Source organism: Bos mutus, chromosome 3 (genome assembly GCF_027580195.1).
Source record: "Bos mutus isolate GX-2022 chromosome 3, NWIPB_WYAK_1.1, whole genome shotgun sequence".
Lineage (NCBI taxonomy): Eukaryota > Metazoa > Chordata > Mammalia > Artiodactyla > Bovidae > Bos > Bos mutus.
In genome coordinates, this window is record NC_091619.1 from 50,498,342 (window position 1) to 50,516,657 (window position 18,316).

At 36.9% G+C, this 18,316-nt stretch overlaps 1 protein-coding gene across 1 annotated transcript in view; it reads left to right on the top strand.

Moving 5' to 3' along the window:
• The first annotated feature begins 1,818 nt into the window (after positions 1–1,818).
• The window catches only part of HFM1 (helicase for meiosis 1), a 110,439-nt gene continuing 93,941 nt past the window's right edge, over positions 1,819–18,316 (top strand). The window contains exons 1-5 of the mRNA XM_070361997.1: positions 1,819–1,889; positions 8,522–8,634; positions 9,848–10,157; positions 16,940–17,205; positions 17,464–17,511. Of these exons, the coding sequence (XP_070218098.1) occupies positions 1,819–1,889; positions 8,522–8,634; positions 9,848–10,157; positions 16,940–17,205; positions 17,464–17,511 (808 nt within the window). The remainder of the gene's footprint in view (positions 1,890–8,521; positions 8,635–9,847; positions 10,158–16,939; positions 17,206–17,463; positions 17,512–18,316) is intronic.

Genomic DNA, 18,316 nt, shown 5'->3' on the forward strand with positions numbered 1-18,316 from the left:
AGATGGAAAGGAGAAAAGCCCAATAACTAAACAAATGAAAACCCCCACAATATTCTGATAAAGTAAGAACAGTTCTAATGTAATCAGATTTAGCCCTTTGTTAGTAGCATTTTGTAAAGGGGTACATATGGAAACATTTTTCTCTACATACTTCCTGATGTAATAATGATTCTCTTCATCACATCAGGGAGGGCTCAAAATTGAAGGGACTTGCTCTGACTTGGTCGGAGAAGGCAATGCACCCCACTGCAGTACTCTTGCCTGGAAAATCCCATGGACAGCGGAGCCTGGTGCGCTGCCGTCCATGGGGTCGCCAAGAGTCGGACACGACTGAGCGACTTCACTTTCACTTTTCACTTTCATGCATTGGAGAAGGAAATGACAACCCACTCCAGTGTTCTTGCCTGGAGAATCCCAGGGACGGGGGAGCCTGATGGGCTGCCGACTATGGGGTCGCACAGACTTGGACACGACTGAAGCGACTTAACAGCCATAGCAGCAGTAGCTCTGACTTGGTAATGTGGATTTCTCCACGAGATGGCGCTCATATAGTGTCTTTGATTTTAGTTTCCATCCTAAGGAACGATTTTCAGTATATTAACTATCACAGAATAAATAGAAACGTGGCTTATATTTTATGATATGTGCATCTGATTTCGTGTTTTATCGTGTAGAGTTTTATGTTTCAAAAATTAGAAAAAAAATTGAGATGTAGTGTTGATGTGCAGGGGGAAGAATTGTATGTATCCATAGACATGGTTCTATTTGTGTGTGCGAGTGTGTCCAACTTTTTGCAACTCCATGGACTGGAGCTCACCAGGCTCCTCTGTCCATGAGATTTTCCAGACAAGAACACTGGAGTGGTTTGCCATTTCCTCCTCCAGGGAATCTTCTCTACCCTCGGATCGAACCTGAGTCTCTTGTGTCTCCTGCATTGGCAGGTGGATTCTTTATCATTGCACCACCTGGGAAGCCCAGATTTTTGTTATTTTTTCAGGTAGCCAATACTGAATGTTTTTATACTTTACATTTAGATAACACCACTGAATGTAAAAATTATCTTTTTAAGCATATATATGTGTGTGTTATATAATATGAATATAAATATATATGTGTTAAACTTGTTAATTTTTTTATTTTGAAAAATTCAAACACATATAAAAATAGACAGCATTCTAAGGAACTCCACGTACCTATTATGTAGCATTAGCAATTACTAACTCATTGCCAATTTTTTTCATCAGTATTCCTTAACATTTTCCTATTTATTTAGAAGTAAGTCTACTCTGTTCCTTGATTTTGAAGGAAATCCCTGCATATGTACACAGTATATTTTTAGAAACACACACATTCACAATAAAATGTACTGTCTTATACAATATCACAGTAAAATGCACTATACTCAAAAATAATGGTATGAACAAAGTATTTTAAGAGCCCAAAAGGAGTCACTAATTTTGTTTTCCATAAGAGGACAAATTCAGAGAAGCCTTTGAAGAAGAAATGACATTGACCTGTTCCACGAAGTATGGGTAGGAATATGTCAGGTGGAGAGTGGAAGAAAACACATTTTAAGCATTTGTGCAGCATGAAGAGAGGCATACTTGTGTGACTATGTATGAATGAGTGGATAACAGTGTAATGTATTTGAATATTTAAGCACTTAGGAGGAAATTGCAGAAGAAAACCTGTGATTATTTTAGGAAATTAATAATTATAGTTTATGGATCTAGAAAAAATTTTTTCTACATCTTTGTAAATGGGCTATAAATGGATTTTGGTATTTTTTAGATTTATGACAAAGTCCAGCTTTTAACAATGTTGGAATCAAATGACTCCGTGTTTTCCTTGGATAATTTGTTTTTTGAAAAAACAGATGAAGCTGAAAAGTAAGTCTGCTTTAAAAAATAGCAGTCTGTTTTTGGTTTGTTATTTTTACAGCATTTTAGTTTTATCTTTGGTAAATTTATAAATAAAAAATAAGGGATCAACAGAATGACATTTCAGGTATATACTTGGTAAACATGGAATTCAGGTATAAGGGAATAACTGAAGTTTGACATATTTTAATTTAAAAAATAGAATAGATTCTTGCCTATTTGGCTTTCATTTATTTGCATTTCTGGTTTGTTCAAGTTACTTTTGGCTAAAGTAAAGACTGAAAGTAATGGTCAAAGAGTAGCTCAGGACAAGGAGTGATGATGGCAGCTTTTGGAAACAGAAAGGGCAGTGTTCCAAAGGCCAAGTGTGATAGGCAGGTTCAATAGGCAAGCAGTAATCAGGGGTGGAAATAAAAATGTGACACTAAAGGAAATATGAATTGGGGAATAGGGAGTCTGTTAAATACTGGCTTTTAAGGATTTTCACAAGTGAATCATTTTAATTCTAAGTTTTCTATGTATTCTTTTTTAGTGAATCATTGAGTAAATTATTTATTGCTCACTTATTCTTTTATTTATTCAAATATTGACTGAATAAGACTTTTAAAGACTTTAAAGACTTTTACTTTAAAAAACTTAAAGTCAGCTTGAGGTTCAACACATATATGGAAGAATCATTCATAAATAATGTGACCATGTAATTCAGACTGGAACACTTTTGAGAGTGAAAGAATGCATCCAAATAGAATGACAGTTGTTAATCAGGACTGGCATCAGCAAATTTGGAACATATGGTTGCTCTTCTAACAATACAAAGTATTGTTAGTTCCTTCAGACTTCACCTAACAGTCATGAGTAGGACTGTATTGCTGAGTCCTATGGGACCCTATGGGAAGTCCCTTCCCACCAGGGAATTATTAACCCTGGAGATGATCTTACAACTCTGTGACATAGTCCTGAATTTCAGTTGTTTTGGTGTATTGTCAGACAATCTGTTAGATATTGTCAGGTAATGTGTTCAGATTTTTTATTTGGAAAATAGAGCTGCAATAGCTATGTTTGAGGTGCTATGAGATGTAGAAAAGTGAAAGACTGGGCCTCTTCTGGGAGATAAAACCCTAAACAAAGCAATAAGGAAAAAGATCATCAAATCCTCAGGACTTGGCTTAGACAGTTTATGTGGTGTTCTTCAACTTTATTTTCTGTTTCCCAATGCTTGCTGCTGCTGCTGCTAAGTCACTTCAGTCGTGTCCGACTCTGTGTGACCCCATAGACGACAGCCCACCAGGCTCCCCCGTCCCTGGGATTCTCCAGGCAAGAACACTGGAGTGGGTTGCCATTTCCTTCTCCAAAGCAGGAAAGTGAAAAGTGAAAGTGAAGTCACTCAGTCGTGTCCGACTCTCAGCGACCCCATGGACTGCAGCCTACCAGGCTCCTCCGTCCATGGGATTTTTTCAGGCAAGAGTATTGGAGTGGGGTGCCATTGCCTATCTTTGTTCTAATGAAGGACAAGCCAACTTAGGTTGGAAAGGAAATATTAAAACATTACATGTTAATAGGATCACAGCTGAACAATAGGGCAATAGGCAGATGCCAACAGGGTGACAAAATCTCATCAGTTACTACAGGTTTTCAAACTGATTGTCAATTTCAACTGATTTCTTGGCTTTTCTGTTGTCATAGATGATTTTGGACCAGGAATATTTGGGTTAAGACATTAGTAATAATGTTTTGGTGTCATTTATAGACTTATGACCCATGATTAGTTGTCCAGTGTATCATCAGTAATTTGTTAACTTGTATTGGTTAAGATGCTAAAGTTTTGGAATGATTTATTACTTTTTTTTAATATTGGAGCAGATTAAGATCCCTGTTACAGCATTTGAATTGGAGAAAATAAAATGGAATTATAGCCATTATTTAGATAGCATACCTCAGAGCAGTGTCATTAATCCCATGATACACAAGGAAAAAAGATTGAGAATGTATAGGGATATGCTATATGCTGCTCTATAAGGATAAATTGAAGTCATCACAGAAAGGTAGTATATTAAGTTTAAGAGTTTGTAACTGAGTGTTGTTCAGTTGCTCAGTCTTGTCCAACTCTTTGTGACCCTATGGACTGCAGCACACCAGGCTTCCCTGTCCTGGAGTTTGTTCAAACTCATGTTCATTGAGTCGATGAAGCCATCCAACCGTCTCGTCCTCTGTCGTCCCCTTCTCTTCCTGCCTTCAGTCTTTCCCAGAATCAGGATATTTTCCAATGAGTTGGCTCTTTGCATCAGCTGGCCAAAGTATTGAAGCTTCAGCATCTGTCCTTCCAATGAATATTCAGGACTGGATTCCTTTAGGATTGACTGGCTTGATCTCCTGGCTGTCCCAGGGACTCTCAATGAGTCTTCTCTAGCTCCACAATTTGAAAGGATCAATTCTTTGGCACTCAGCCTTCTTAATGGTCCAACTCTCACATCCGTACACAACTACTGCAAAAACCATAGCTTTGACCATATAGACCTTTGTCAGCAAAGTAATGTGTCTGCTTTTTAACACACCATCTAGGTTTGTCATAGCTTTTCTTCCAAGGAGCAAGTGTCTTAATTTCATGGCTGCAGTCACTGCAGGAATTTTGGAGCCAAAGAAAGTAAAGTGTCACTGTTTCCATTTTTTCTCCATTTATTTGCCTTGAAGTGATGGGACCTGCCTCTTGAGAAATCTGTATGCAAATAAGGAAGCAACAGTTAAAACTGGACATGGAACAACAGACTGGTTCCAAATAGGAAAAGGAATACGTCAAGGCTGTATATTGCCACCCTGCTTATTTAACTTATATGCAGAGTACATCCGGAGAAGGCAATGGCACCCCACTCCAGTATTCTTGCCTGGAAAATCCCAATAACAGCAAAGCCTGGTAGTCTGCAGCCCATGGGGTCGCTAAGAGTCATACACAACTGAACGACTTCACTTTCACTTTTCACTTTCATACATTGGAGAAGGAAATGACAACCCACTCCAGTATTCTTGCCTGGAGAATCCCAGAGACAGGGGAGCCTGATGGGCTGCCATCTATGGGGTCACACAGAGTCAGACACGACTGAAGTGACTTAGCAGCAGCAGCAGCAGCATACATCATGAGAAACACTGAGTTGGATGAAGCACAAGCTGGAATCAAGATTGCTGGGAGAAATATCAATAACCTCAGATATGCAAATGACATCACTTTTATGGCAGAAAGTGAAGAAGAACCAAAGAGCCTCCTGATGAAAGTGAGAAGAGTGAAAAACCTGGCTTAAAGCTCAACATTCAGAAAACTAAGATCATAGTATCTGGTCCCATCACTTCATGGCAAATAGATGTGGCAGACTTTATTTTTTGGGGGCTCCAGAATCACTGCAGATGGTGGCTGCAGCCATGAAATTAAAAGATGCTTAATCCTTGGAAGGAAAGTTATGACCAATCTAGACAGCATATTAAAAAGCAGAGACATTACTTTGCCAACAAAGGTCCGTCTAGTCAAGGCTATGGTTTTTCCAGTAGTCATGTATGGATGTGAGAGTTGGACTATAAAGAAAGCTGAGAGCTGAAGAATTGATGCTTTTGAACTGTGGTGTTGGAGAAGACTCTTGAGAGTCCCTTGGACTGCAAGGAGTTCCAACCAGTCCATCCTAAAGGAGATCAGTTCTGAGTGTTCATTGGAAGGACTGATTTTGAAGCTGAAACTCCAATACTTTGGCCACTTGATGTGAAAAGCTAACTCATTTGAAAAGACCCTGGTGCTGGGAAAGATTGAGAGCAGAAGGAGAAGGGGACAGAGGGTGAGATGGTTGGATGGCATCACCGACTCAATGGAGATGAGTCTGAGTAAACTCCGGGAGTTGGTGATGGACAGGGAGGCCTGGTGTGCTGCAATTCATGGGGTCGCAAAGAGTCGGACACAACTGAGTGACTGAACTGAACTAAACTGAACTGATGGGACGGGATGCCATGATCTTAGATTTTTGAATGCTGTTTTTTGTTTTTTGTTTTTAATTTATTTTAATTGGAGGCTAATTACTTTACAATACTGTGGTGGTTTTTGCCGTACAGTGACATGAATCAGCCATGGGTGTACGTGTTTCCCCCATCCCAAACTCCCCTCCCACTTCCCTCTCCATCCCATCCCTCTGGTTTGTCCCAGTGCACCGGCTTTGAGTGCCCTGTTTCATGCATCATACTTGGACTGGAGATCTATTTCACATATGGTAATATACACGTTTCAGTGCTATTCTCTCAAATCATCCCACCCTCACCTTGTCCCACGGAGTCCAAAAGTCTGTTCTTTGTATCTGTGTCTCTTCCTGTCTCACATATAGGGTCATTGTTACCATCTTTCTAAATTCCATATATATGCTTTAATATACTGTATTGGTGTTTTTCTTTCTGACTTATTTCACTCTGTATAATAGGCTTCAGTTTCATCCACCTCATTAGAACTGATTCAAATGTGTTCTTTTTAATTGCTGGGTAATATTCCATTGTGTATATATACCACAACTTTCTTATCCATTCATCTGCCAGTGGACATCTAGGTTGCTTCCATGTCCTAGCTATTGTAAACAGTTCTGTGATAAACATTGGGTACACGTATCTGTTTCAGTTCTGGTTTCCTCAGAGTGTATGCACAGCAGTGGGATTGCTGGGTCATATGGCAGTTCTATTTCCAGTTTTTTAAGGAATCTCCACACTGTTCTCCATAGTGGCTGTACTAGTTCACATTCCCACCAACAGTATAAGAGGGTTCCCTTTTCTCCACATCCTCTCCAGCATTTATCGTTCGTAGAGTTTTTGATAGCAGCCCTTCTGATAGACATGAGATGGTACCTCATTGTAGCTTTGATTTGCATTTCTCTGATAATGAGTGATGTTGAGCATCTTTTCATGTGTTTGTTAGCTATCTGTATATCTTCTTTGGAGAAATGTCTGTTTAGTTCTTTGGCCCATTTTTTGATTAGGTTGTTTATTTTTCTGGTATTGAGCTGCTGCTAAGTTGCTTCAATCGTGTCCAACTCTGTGTGACCCCATAGATGGCAGCCCACCAGGCTCCCCTGTCCCTGGGATTCTCCAGGCAAGAACGCTGGAGTGGGTTGCCATTTCCTTCTCCAATGCATGAAAGTAAAAAGTGAAAGTGAAGTTGCTCAGTCATGTCCAACTCTTTGCGACCCTATAGACTGCAGCCTACCAGACTCCTCCGTCCATGGGACTTTCCAGGCCAAGAGTACTGGAGTGGGGTGCCATCACCTTCTCTGGTATTGAGCTACATGAGCTGTTTTTATGTTTTTGAGATTAATTCTTTGTCAGTTGCTTCATATGCTATTATTTATCCCACTTTGAAGGCTGTCTTTTCACCTTGCTTGTAGTTTCCTTCATTGTGCAAAAGCTTTTAAGTTTAATTAGATTCCATTTGTTTATTTTTGCTTTTATTTCCATTGCTCTGGGAGGTGGATCATAGAGGATCTTGCTGTGATTTATGTCAGAGTGTTTTGCCTATGTTTTGCTCTAGGAGTTTTATAGTTTCTGGTCTTACATTTAGATCTTTAATCCATTTTATTTTTGTGTATGGTGTTAGAAAGTGTTTTAGTTTCATTCTTTTACAGGTGGTTGACCAGTTTTCCCAGCACCACTTGTTAAAGAGATTGTCTTTTCTCCATTGTATATTCTTGCCTCCTTTGTCAAACATAAGGTGTCCATAGGTGCATGGATGTATCTCTGGGCTTTCTACTTCGTTCTATTGATCTATATTTCTGTCTTTGTGCCAGTACCATACTGTCTTGATGACTGTAGCTTTGTAGTATAGTCTGAAGTCAGGCAGGTTGATTCTTCCAGTTCCAATCTTCTTAAGATTGCTTTGGCTTGAATGTTGAGTTTTAAGCTAGCATTTTCCGTCTCCTCTTTCACCTTCACCAAGGGGGTCTTTAATTTCTCTTTGCTTTCTGCCATAAGGGTGGTGTCATCTGCACATTGAGGTTACTGATATTTCTCCTGGCAATCTTGATTCTACCCTGTAATTCATCCAGCCTGGCATTTCTCATGATGTACTCTGTATATAAGGTAAATAAGCAGAGTGACAGTATACAGCCTTGATGTGCTCCTTTCCCAATTTTGAACCAGTCTGTTGTTCCATGTCCATTTCTAATGATTGCTTCTTGACCTGCATCCAGGTTTCTCAGGAGGCAGGTAAGGTGGTACGGTATTCCCATCTTTTTAAGAATTTTCCAAAGTTTATTGGGATCCACAGTCAAAGGCTTTAGCATAATCAATAAAGCAGAAGTCAGTGTTTTTCTAGGATTTCCTTACTTTTTCTATGATCAAACAGATACTGGCAATTTGATCTCTGGTTCCTCTGCCTTTTCCAAATCCAGCTTATACATCTGGAAGTTCTCAGTTCACATACTGTTGAAGCCTAGCTTGAAGGATTTTAAGTATGACCTTGCTGGCATGTCAAATGACTGCAGTTGTGCAGCAGTTTTTGGCATTGCCCTTCTTTGGGATTGAAATGAAAACTGACCTTTTCCAGTCTGTAACTGAGTTATGTTTAGTTAATAAATATGTAGTTTCTGATGTTATATCTTTGTTAACATAAATTCATATTTTTGTATTTTATATAGCCACCTAGACAGTGAAATATCTATGGATTGGTTTCTTCCACCTGCTCCACTGATTTCAGAAATTCCAGATACTCAGGCATTAGAGGAAGAAATAGAAAATCATCAATTGTTAGGTAAACTATCACATATAAGTTGTAAAGTCAAACCCATTCAGCTCATGTCAATGTAAAAAAATCTAATATTGAAATATTCATTTCTTTTATATTAATGGAATAAAATGAAAGTTAGAGACTAATTCAAAATAGTGGTCACCAAACCTTAAAATCTGAAACATTTTCCTTCTCCATGCATACATATGCACACATATGTATATTACAGGCACAAAATATACTATCACACACACACCTGTTATATTGTTCTGTGAATTTGTTTTCCTCATCCCATTAAAACTATCACTGCTATTTAGTTTTTGTCTTAGACTTTACTAAAGGTAGGATCCTCTGGTTTTGAAACCAGATTCATGAAATACACTGAATGAAAAAAACAAGATGCAAAAACTATATAGTGTGTTATCATCTTTACAAAGTTAGAAAACAAACACACTCAAATAGTATATGTGACCTAATGTGATATTGTTGGTAAAACTGATTTTTAAATTAAGTATTAGGTTCATGCATGTACATTTTATTATTAAGTTTCAAAATTTTTATATATTTTATACTCATATATAGAAAATTATATATAGAATGTAGTAATTCTATTGTGTGTTATAATAGAAACACACACCCATATATATAATATGTATGTATACTAGTATAGTATAAATGATAAGGCAAATTTAAGGCCTAAAAAGGCCTCCAAATGCCTTCTAGACTTTCAAAGATACTTATAAAGTCTCTGTAAAGACACCTTTAAAGTTCCATCACCTTGATGAAAACATTCTATTATCTTAATTTTTGGGCTTCCCAGATGGTGCAGTGGTAAAGAATCTGCCTGTTAGTGCAGGAGACACAAGAGACATGGGTTCAATATCTGGGTCTGGAAGAGGAAATGGCAGCCCACTCCAGTATTCTTGCAACCCACTTCCAGCTATGGTTATTTCTGTGGGTCAGAAATTAAACCTATTTTATAATATAGGCTTAATTTAAATTTCAAACTTAATTTCAATAATTCTTAACTAATTTCAAGTTATCCTTCAGTTATGATGTACCATAAGAGTAACAACTATTGTATTTCAAAATCACATGTGGTATTACAGATCATTTTGTTATTTTCATATTCACCTAGTAAGCTCTTTTGAAAAATTTTATTTAATTTTTCTATCATCATTTTTAAATTTTGTTTTCAAGGAGAATGTGTAATAATTCAAGTGTTTCTTCTTTGTAGGTCAGAATAAAAAATCAAAAATGTTACCATCAAATTTAAAGATAACTAATGAAGACATAAATTATGTTTTACAAACTCAAAAATTCCAGTTTGACTTCCCTTCTAATGAATATGAAGAAGATGATCTAAATTTAGGAGGGGCAGGTAACAATGACTTACATGTTGCTGGCAAGCTGACATGTGGTTCTTCTCAGAAATGCAAAAATCACATTGGCACTGAGATAGAACTTGAGAAAAATGTTCCAGATGATACAAAGTTAGTTAATTCTGCACAAGATAAAGGAGTGAGCACGTCAGCCTTCCGCAAAAGGTAATTAATTAAATGAAATAAATGATATTCAGTGATACAGTTGAATATTTATGTGTATGTCCAGAAGTTTGAAGTATGATAGAATCTGAATGAGAAAAAAAATCAACAACAAATAGAGGTCTACTGTGTACTCAACACTCTTTTAACTGAGTTCTAGCCATAGGTTCTTGCCTTCAGAGAGCTTACAGTTTATCGAGGGAAAGGCAAGTAATAACTAAAAATAATTAAATACTTTTTGTATGACAATTATTTTGATGAGATATATGGCTAGAGCAGAGGTTCTCAAACTTTTTGTTTTTAGGACCCCTTTCCACTTAAAAATTATTGAGGATTCCCATAGAGCTTTTACTTTTTTGGGTTATATCTATTGATATTTAACCATATTATAAATTAAAGTGATGGGGAAAAAGTGTTATGGAAATTGTTTTGATCCTATGAACTCTCTGAATCTTGACCATCATTTGAGAATGGCTGTTAATATGGGATCCTAATCTGCTGCACAATCAGGGAAGATGTTCCTGAAGAAATGATTTTGTAAGTTTAAGGAAGAATAAAGTCAAGCTGAGTGCAAATAAAGTAGAATGTTCCAGGCAGAAGGAATAGTCTGTGCAAATGGACTAGAGCTTGGCTTATTCTTAGAAATTTTTATAGTTTAAAGTGAGAGAGAATGAGAGCATGCTAAGAGACAAAGTATGAAGGGGCCAAGTCATTCAGAATCTTGTAGGGAGTGAAACATTTTGTACTTTTAAGGTAGTGCTTATTAAATTGTGGCCTGTGAACTCACTGCATCAGAATCACATGGAGTGCTTGTTAAAAAATTTGGATTCCTGGTTCCTTTCTTAGATCTGTTGAATCACACTCTGGATCAAGGTGGGGATGGGACCGAGGAATCTTCATTTTTAACACATTTTTTGAATGATAGTTAGGCACACAAAAGTTTGAGAACTGTTGCCCTAAGGTCCTGGGTTTTGAGCAGGGAGGTAAAATTAGATATTCTTTTTTTATTTAAAGTCCATTTTTGCCCCAGTAGGATAAATTAGAAGAGAACTAGAATACATTGTGAAGGGTCATTTAGATTATTTTATTAGTCTAGCTGAGAGAAAATGGTAGCCTGACCTAGGACCTGAATCCTAGATGTCTGGCTTGAACCAGATTGATGAAGGATGATAGTATTCTTTCATGATGTAGAAACTGTGAAGGAAGAATAGAGGAAGGTGATGAGTACAAATTTGTACATGTTGTTTTAAGTACTTACAAAATGTCCAAATAGACAATTGGATATATGGGTTTAGGATTCAGAAGAGATATCATTGATAGTTTTTGTTTTTTCTGTAACATAAGAGATGAAGTCATCTGTGGAATTTGAGGGGGAAAGTAGAGGTATTGAGCAAGTATGAGAAGGGTGGAAGAAATTATGGAAAATGGGAAAGCAATCTAATTAGAATAATGGTAGAATTGTTGGACATTGTGAAGGTCCCAGTTGAGGTTGATGTCTGTGAATTTTTAAATAAATTTTATTGTGATGTAATTCACATATCGTAAAATTCATTGTTTTGAAGTGTACAATTTATAGGTTTTAGAATAGTCACAGAGTTGTGCAACCATCACTACTATACAATTTTTGCTGCCCCAGACTAACTCTGTACTCATTAAGTTACTCCCCATTTCTCCATCCCTCACCCAGCCCTGGCATTTACTAATTGTTTTCTGTTTCTGTGGGTTTTCCTATTCTAAATATTTAATATTATAAGTGGAGCCTTTTCTGTCTGGCTTCTTTCTCTTAGCACAACATTTTCAAGGTTCAACCATGTTCTGTCATACATCAGTACTTTATTCTTTTTATGGCCAGTAACATTTCATTGAATGGGTATATCACATTTTGTTTATTGATCTGTCAATTGGTGAACTTTTGATTTGTTTCCACTTTTTGGCTATTATGAATAATGTTGCCATGAAAATTCAGATGTAAGTTTTTGTGTGAATAGGGTGTTGACCTCCTGGGAAGTCAGAAATTGAAATACAACTTTATAGTTGGTTTTCCTTATCTGTAAATCTGCATCAGTGGAGTCAACCAACTCAGATTATATAGTATTGTAGTATTTATTGAAGAAGAAAAAAATCCGAGTATAAGTAGACCAATGCAGTTTAAACTTATGTTGTTCAAGGGTCAAATGTATTTTAATTCTTTTGGATTTATACTTAGAAGTGGAATTGCTGGGTCATATATTAACTCTATATTTATCTTTTTTTGAGAAACTGCCAAATTGTTTTACAAAGTAACTATGCTGCTGCTGCTAAGTCGCTTCAGTCGTATCCGACTCTGTGCGACCCTGTAGACAGCAGCCCACTAGGCTTCTCTGTTCCTGGGATTCTCCAGGCAAGAATACTGGAGTGGGTTGCCATTTCCTTTTCCCAAAGTAACTATACCGCTGAACAATTTCACTAGCAGTATATGGAGTTTCTGAATTCTCCACCTCCTTGCTAGTACTTGTTGTCTGTCTTTTCTATTATAGCCATACAAAATGGGTGTGATGTATGTCTCATTGTGGTTTTGATTCGTGTGTTTCTGCTGACTAAAGGTTTTGGGCAGCTTTCCATGTGATTATAGGCTATTTATATATCTTATTTGGAGTAGTGTCTATTCAAATCCTTGATCTGTTTTTAAAATTGTGTTGTCTTTTTATTGTTGAGTTGTAAGGGTCCTTTACTTATTCGGGTTGAAAATCCCTTATCAGTTATATGAGTAGCAAATATTTTCTTACATTCTGTGTGCTGTGTTTCACTTTTCTGTTCATATCCTTAGCTGGCCAAAAGTTTTTAATTTCGATGAATTCCAATTTTTCTAATTTTTGATTGGATTTTTGGTGTCCTATCTAAAAAACCATTGCCTAATCCAAGGTTGTAAAGACTTACTCCTACATCTTCTTCTAAGATTTCGCTCTTACATTTGGGTCTATCATCCATTTTGAGTTAATTTTTTCAGTATAGTACAAAGTAGAAGCCCAGCTTCATTCTTTTGCACATAGATATCCAGTTGTTCCAGCACCATTTGTTAAAAGCAAAACAAAACTGTTCTTTCCCCATTGAATGACATGACACTTGCACTTATAATCCATTGACCATGAATGGAAAGTCTGGAGTGTTTTCTTACCATCCATTTATCTGACTCTTCAATATCAATTGGTGTCCAACAATACAATTCAATTTTCTTACTAACTCCTAGAGTTAGCATCAGACTGCAAGAGTTAAGTAAGGATTCAGTCCCACAAGACTACCCTACTTCAAATGCCAGCCACAAATAGGGTGACAGGCTACCCAAATTTCTGCCTTGCAGTCTACAAATTTGGGAGTTCCCACTACTGTGCATTTGGTATAACACTTTGGTAGAATTACTCACAGATTTAAAAAAGCATTTTACTAAGGATTACCAATCTGTAAACATGGGATATTTCCACTTATTTAGATTTTCTTTAATTTCTTTCAAATATATTTTGTAGCTTTCAGTGGACAAGTCTTATACTTATTTTGTTACATTTACTCATAAGTACTTATTCTTTTTGATGTTATTTTAAGTGGAATTTCTTATTGTCCATTGAAAATGTATAGAAATACAGTTGATTTTTGTATATTGATTTTGTTTCTTCAGTCTTGGCTGATGTGAATTTGAATTTGAATATTATTCATCTACCTAACAGTTGTGCTTTTTTCAATAGTGTTCTACCACTTGACTGCAATTATGAAAATATAGTAGATAGATTTACATAGAATTTCAGATTTGCAAGATAAGTATGATAAAAGTATAAAAGGGGAGAGGGGTTTAGAATATTGATAAGAGAGTGATTGAAAAGATATGTCATGGTATTAAATGCATTCAAGGTACCTGAGAAAAGTGAAGGGGAAGATGGTTTGGGAGAAAATAAAGAGGTTAATTATAGTAATTTTTTTCTTTGACCTCATTAGTACCTTGAGCAAACAAGCTAAAAGGATAGGAGGTTGTGGTCAGAAAATGATTTTTTAGAATTGTTGTTTTGAGAAGAGGATAATGGTAACATCTAAGGCGGGAGAGTAGGTGACTGAAATCAGATGAGGGAGAAAGCTACTAGAGATAAAAGGCTAAGAAACTTAGAGGGTAGAATTTTGAATGGGTTGTCTATGTAGATGGTAAAGTAACTCATTTACTCTGGGAGATGGTGAAGGACAGGGAAGCCTGGCGTGCTGCAGTCCATGTGGTCACAAAGAGTCCGGCTAGACTGAGCAACTGAACAACAACCACCCAGTTTATGGAAGAGCTTGTAATTAAGAGGAAAAGATTCTAAAGTGAACAGAGGTTGATATAGGATATATGCAATGAGGAGGAATACAATTTTGCATAGCTAGACAGCACAGATACTTTTGTGAGAGAGTAGAAACATAATGGTGTAAATTTGGTGTGAAGAAGAAATGTGAGAGAATTAGCAGTTTGTCCACTTAAGAGTTTTTTTAAGAGCGAGAGTTTTCCAGGGCAAGTAAATATTTTTGTTAAGACCAGGAAGTAAATATAAAATTCAGTAAAGAAGCACAGGACATAAGAGAGTGTGGCATGGAAGAGCCAAAGGACCTAGGGAGAATACGAAGTTCAGGGAATTTAAATAGTTGTGTGGATAATATTTTTACAGTTGGAAAAATCTATTTCAAACTCTAACTTTAAAGTCATACAGATAGAAAGTGGAGGAGCTTTTGATTTATACCCAGGTTTGTCTGATTCCAAAATCTGTGCTTTTAAGTGATATCACAGCATATAGCACTGTTGGTATCAGTGTTTTCCTTATTTTCAATACCATTTTAAAATGGGATTCTATTGTATTATGAAAGATTAACCATCTGCTTTTGAATTTTCTGTCTTCAAAAACAGAACTGCTACCATTGGACGATGCAGCTCTATAGTTTGTTTTAGAATACACGTCTCTAATTTTTTGAAAGATTCGATTCAGTTCAGTTCAGTCACTCAGTCATGTCTGACTCTTTGCGACCCCATGGACTGCAGCACGCCAGGCCTCCCTGTCCATCACCAACTCCTGGAGTTTACTCAAACTCATGTTCATTGAGTCAGTGATGCCATCCAACCATCTCATCCTTGTCACCTTCTTCTCCTACCTTCAATCTTTCCCAGCATCAGGGTCTTTTCAGATGAGTCAATTCTTCACATCAGGTGATCAAAGTATTGGAGTTTCAGCTTTGGCATCAGTCCTCCAATGAATATTCAGGACTGATTTCCTTTAGGATGGACTGGTTGGATCTCTTTGCAGTCCAAGGGACTCTCAAGAGTCTTCTCCAACACCACAGTTCAAAAGCATCAATTCTTTGGGGCTCAGCTTTCTTTATAGTCCGACTCTCACATCCATACATGACTGTCTCATACAAAAACTTGGGCTTCCCTGGTGGCTCAGATGGTAAAGAATCTCCCTGCAATGCAGGAGATGTAGGTTCAATTTCTAGGTCAGGAAGATCCCCTGGAGAAGGAAATGGCAACCCACTCCAGTATCCTTGCATGGGAAATCCCATGAACAGAGGAGCCTTGCGGGCTGTAGTCCATGGGGTCGAAAAGAGTTGGATGCAACTGAAGTGACTAACACAAAAAAACCTGTCATTAAGAGTAATAGTGAAAATAACAGAAAATATATTGTATTCGTATCGTAATTATTTGGGTGTCATTCCTTACAGAATTCTGTAAGACTGATAACCTGCTGTCAGCTCTATTACTTATTCTATAACTTGCTGCTGCTGCTGCTGCTAGTGTTGTATTATTAGGAATCTTATTGATTACTTCTTCCCTTAGGGCTATTAAGGGAATCCATCCATTACTTTGATGGATTGTCTTTGAATCAGTCAACTATAGTAAATTACAATCATAAAGATGGCCTTTCTTTGTTTTACAGAACTTTGCAGAGAGCCATTTCTTACACTCAAATGATTATTGAACAGTGCTTGGGAAGTTGGTGCTAGTTACTGACAAGAATCTGTCCACATGGGCTGCTCTGTAAGATTGCTTCAGTGTTCTCATGTTATAATGGCTAGGTCCCCTCAGAATGAATGATTTAAGAGACTATGTGGAAGTGACAGTCTTTTATGACCTAGCCTTAGATGTCACATGCTTGTCCTTCCACAGCACTCTGCTAGTCTTATAGGCAAGTCCTGATTCAAAGAAGGTAACTCCAAAAAAGTGAGCACCAGGATACAAGGAGCATCAGAGCTGTCTCAGAGGCTGGCCACCACAGATGGATTTATCTGAGTTTTAAGAAAGTGAAAAGACATAATTAGGTGATAAATTTAGCAAATCATACTTTAGAAGAATGATTAGCTTTTGTGTTCTAATAAGCCATAATTGGTAAATTTAGCAAATCATACTTTCATAGAAGGAGAAGGCAATGGTAACCCACTCCAGTACTCTTGACTGGAAAATCCCATGGACGGAGGAGCCTGGTAGGTTACAGTCCATGGGGTCGCAAAGAGTCAGACACGACTGAGAGACTTCAGTTTCACGCATTGGAGAAGGAAATGGCAACCTACTCTAGTGTTCTTGCCTGGAGAATCCCAGGGATCGGGGAGCCTGGTAGGCTGCCATCTATGGGGTCACACTGAGTCAGACATGACTGAAGTGACTTAGCAGCAGCAGCAGCACTTTAGGAGAATGATTAGCTTTTATGTTCTAATAAGCCATGACCTATAGGTATTTTTAAAGAAACCAATTTTATCCTAGTTTTTTATGTTCTAAGTAATGATTACATATGCAAAATTTTTTGCAGGTTATTTAAAATATCTGATAATATACATGAAGATGGTTATTCCAATGACAATGCAAACTTGGACTCTAATACTGGCTCAGTGAAAATTGTCCAAACAGAAGTGAACAAAGGGAAATCATGGAAAGATAGCAATAGTAAGCAGAAACCTCAATATTCAGACTGTAACATTTTGACAGCCACTGATACACTTTTTGTTTCTGAAATCAGAGAAGGCATAATCAAAGCACCACTTTTTCCAGTTGCATCCCAGCCTCATACAGTTCAAGGTAATTTCTTGGTTTTTTTTTACTTTATTTTATGAGTACAGTCTAGTTTGTATTTCTTAGTATAGGTAAGAATACAAAAATAAATTTGAGTAGGTTGTTACTCTATGTGCAATTTATTATATTGCATTTTTTTAACCTGTGATATAATATTGTTTTATCTATTCTTTTAGTAAAAAGTTTATACAAATTCTATTGAAGTAGCTTTTATGGAAAAGTTTAAAAATATCCGTAAGAATGTAGGATTTTTTTTTTCCCTAGGGGTAACAGAAAAAAGTTTAGATTCCTTGAAGGCTGTCACAGAAATTCGTATCCTTTAAAGTTTTTTACTACATTAGCATTATATTTGATGTCATAATTTTAAAGCATTTTATTTTCATTGCATTTCTGTTTGTTTTGGCTGACAGAGCAAAAGAGGGAAATGTGGATCTTTTGGGTCATATAGGAGTCCCAATATGTGTGATAGTGCTACTGAAAGTGTCATCTGCAGACTGGTGCCAGTTGTGAACTGTTGGTTACCAGTCAGTGGCAAGTACAGATATGAGATTTATATTATGGAATGAACTTTTAGCATATTTACTTACAGATTGATACAGATAATTTCTTATTTTTTAGGTATTGATATAAACGTGGGTAGGGGAAATGACTGAGAATGGGATATTCTATAGATTGGGGACATTTTTACAAACTGAGTAATTTTTGAAAGAACCTAGTTTGTAGTTTATACTATTTTATATTTCTGGGCATTTCCAATGTAAATATTTTGAGTATGTATGTTTTGAGTACGTATCTGAAGGTAACATTTTTTCTTTGATAGTTTGTGTATGTCTGTCACATTATATTTATTCTATTTTATAATTCATCAGCTGTTTCTGTGACTATTTCCCTTTGACCTATGGACTCCCTTGAAGGCAAGGACCAAACCTTGTGTATCTTCTTATGTTTAAATACATTGAAAGCCATATAAAGTAGGGAAGTTGTTCTGGCAAAAAAGTAGCCCTGAGGAAGGGGGAGGATAAGAAAGTATGGAATATGTTTGAAAAGAACAAGAATTCCAGCTTGGGTGAAAAAAGTTATGATTAAAGGGTAGTATTCATGTTGATGTATGGCAAAA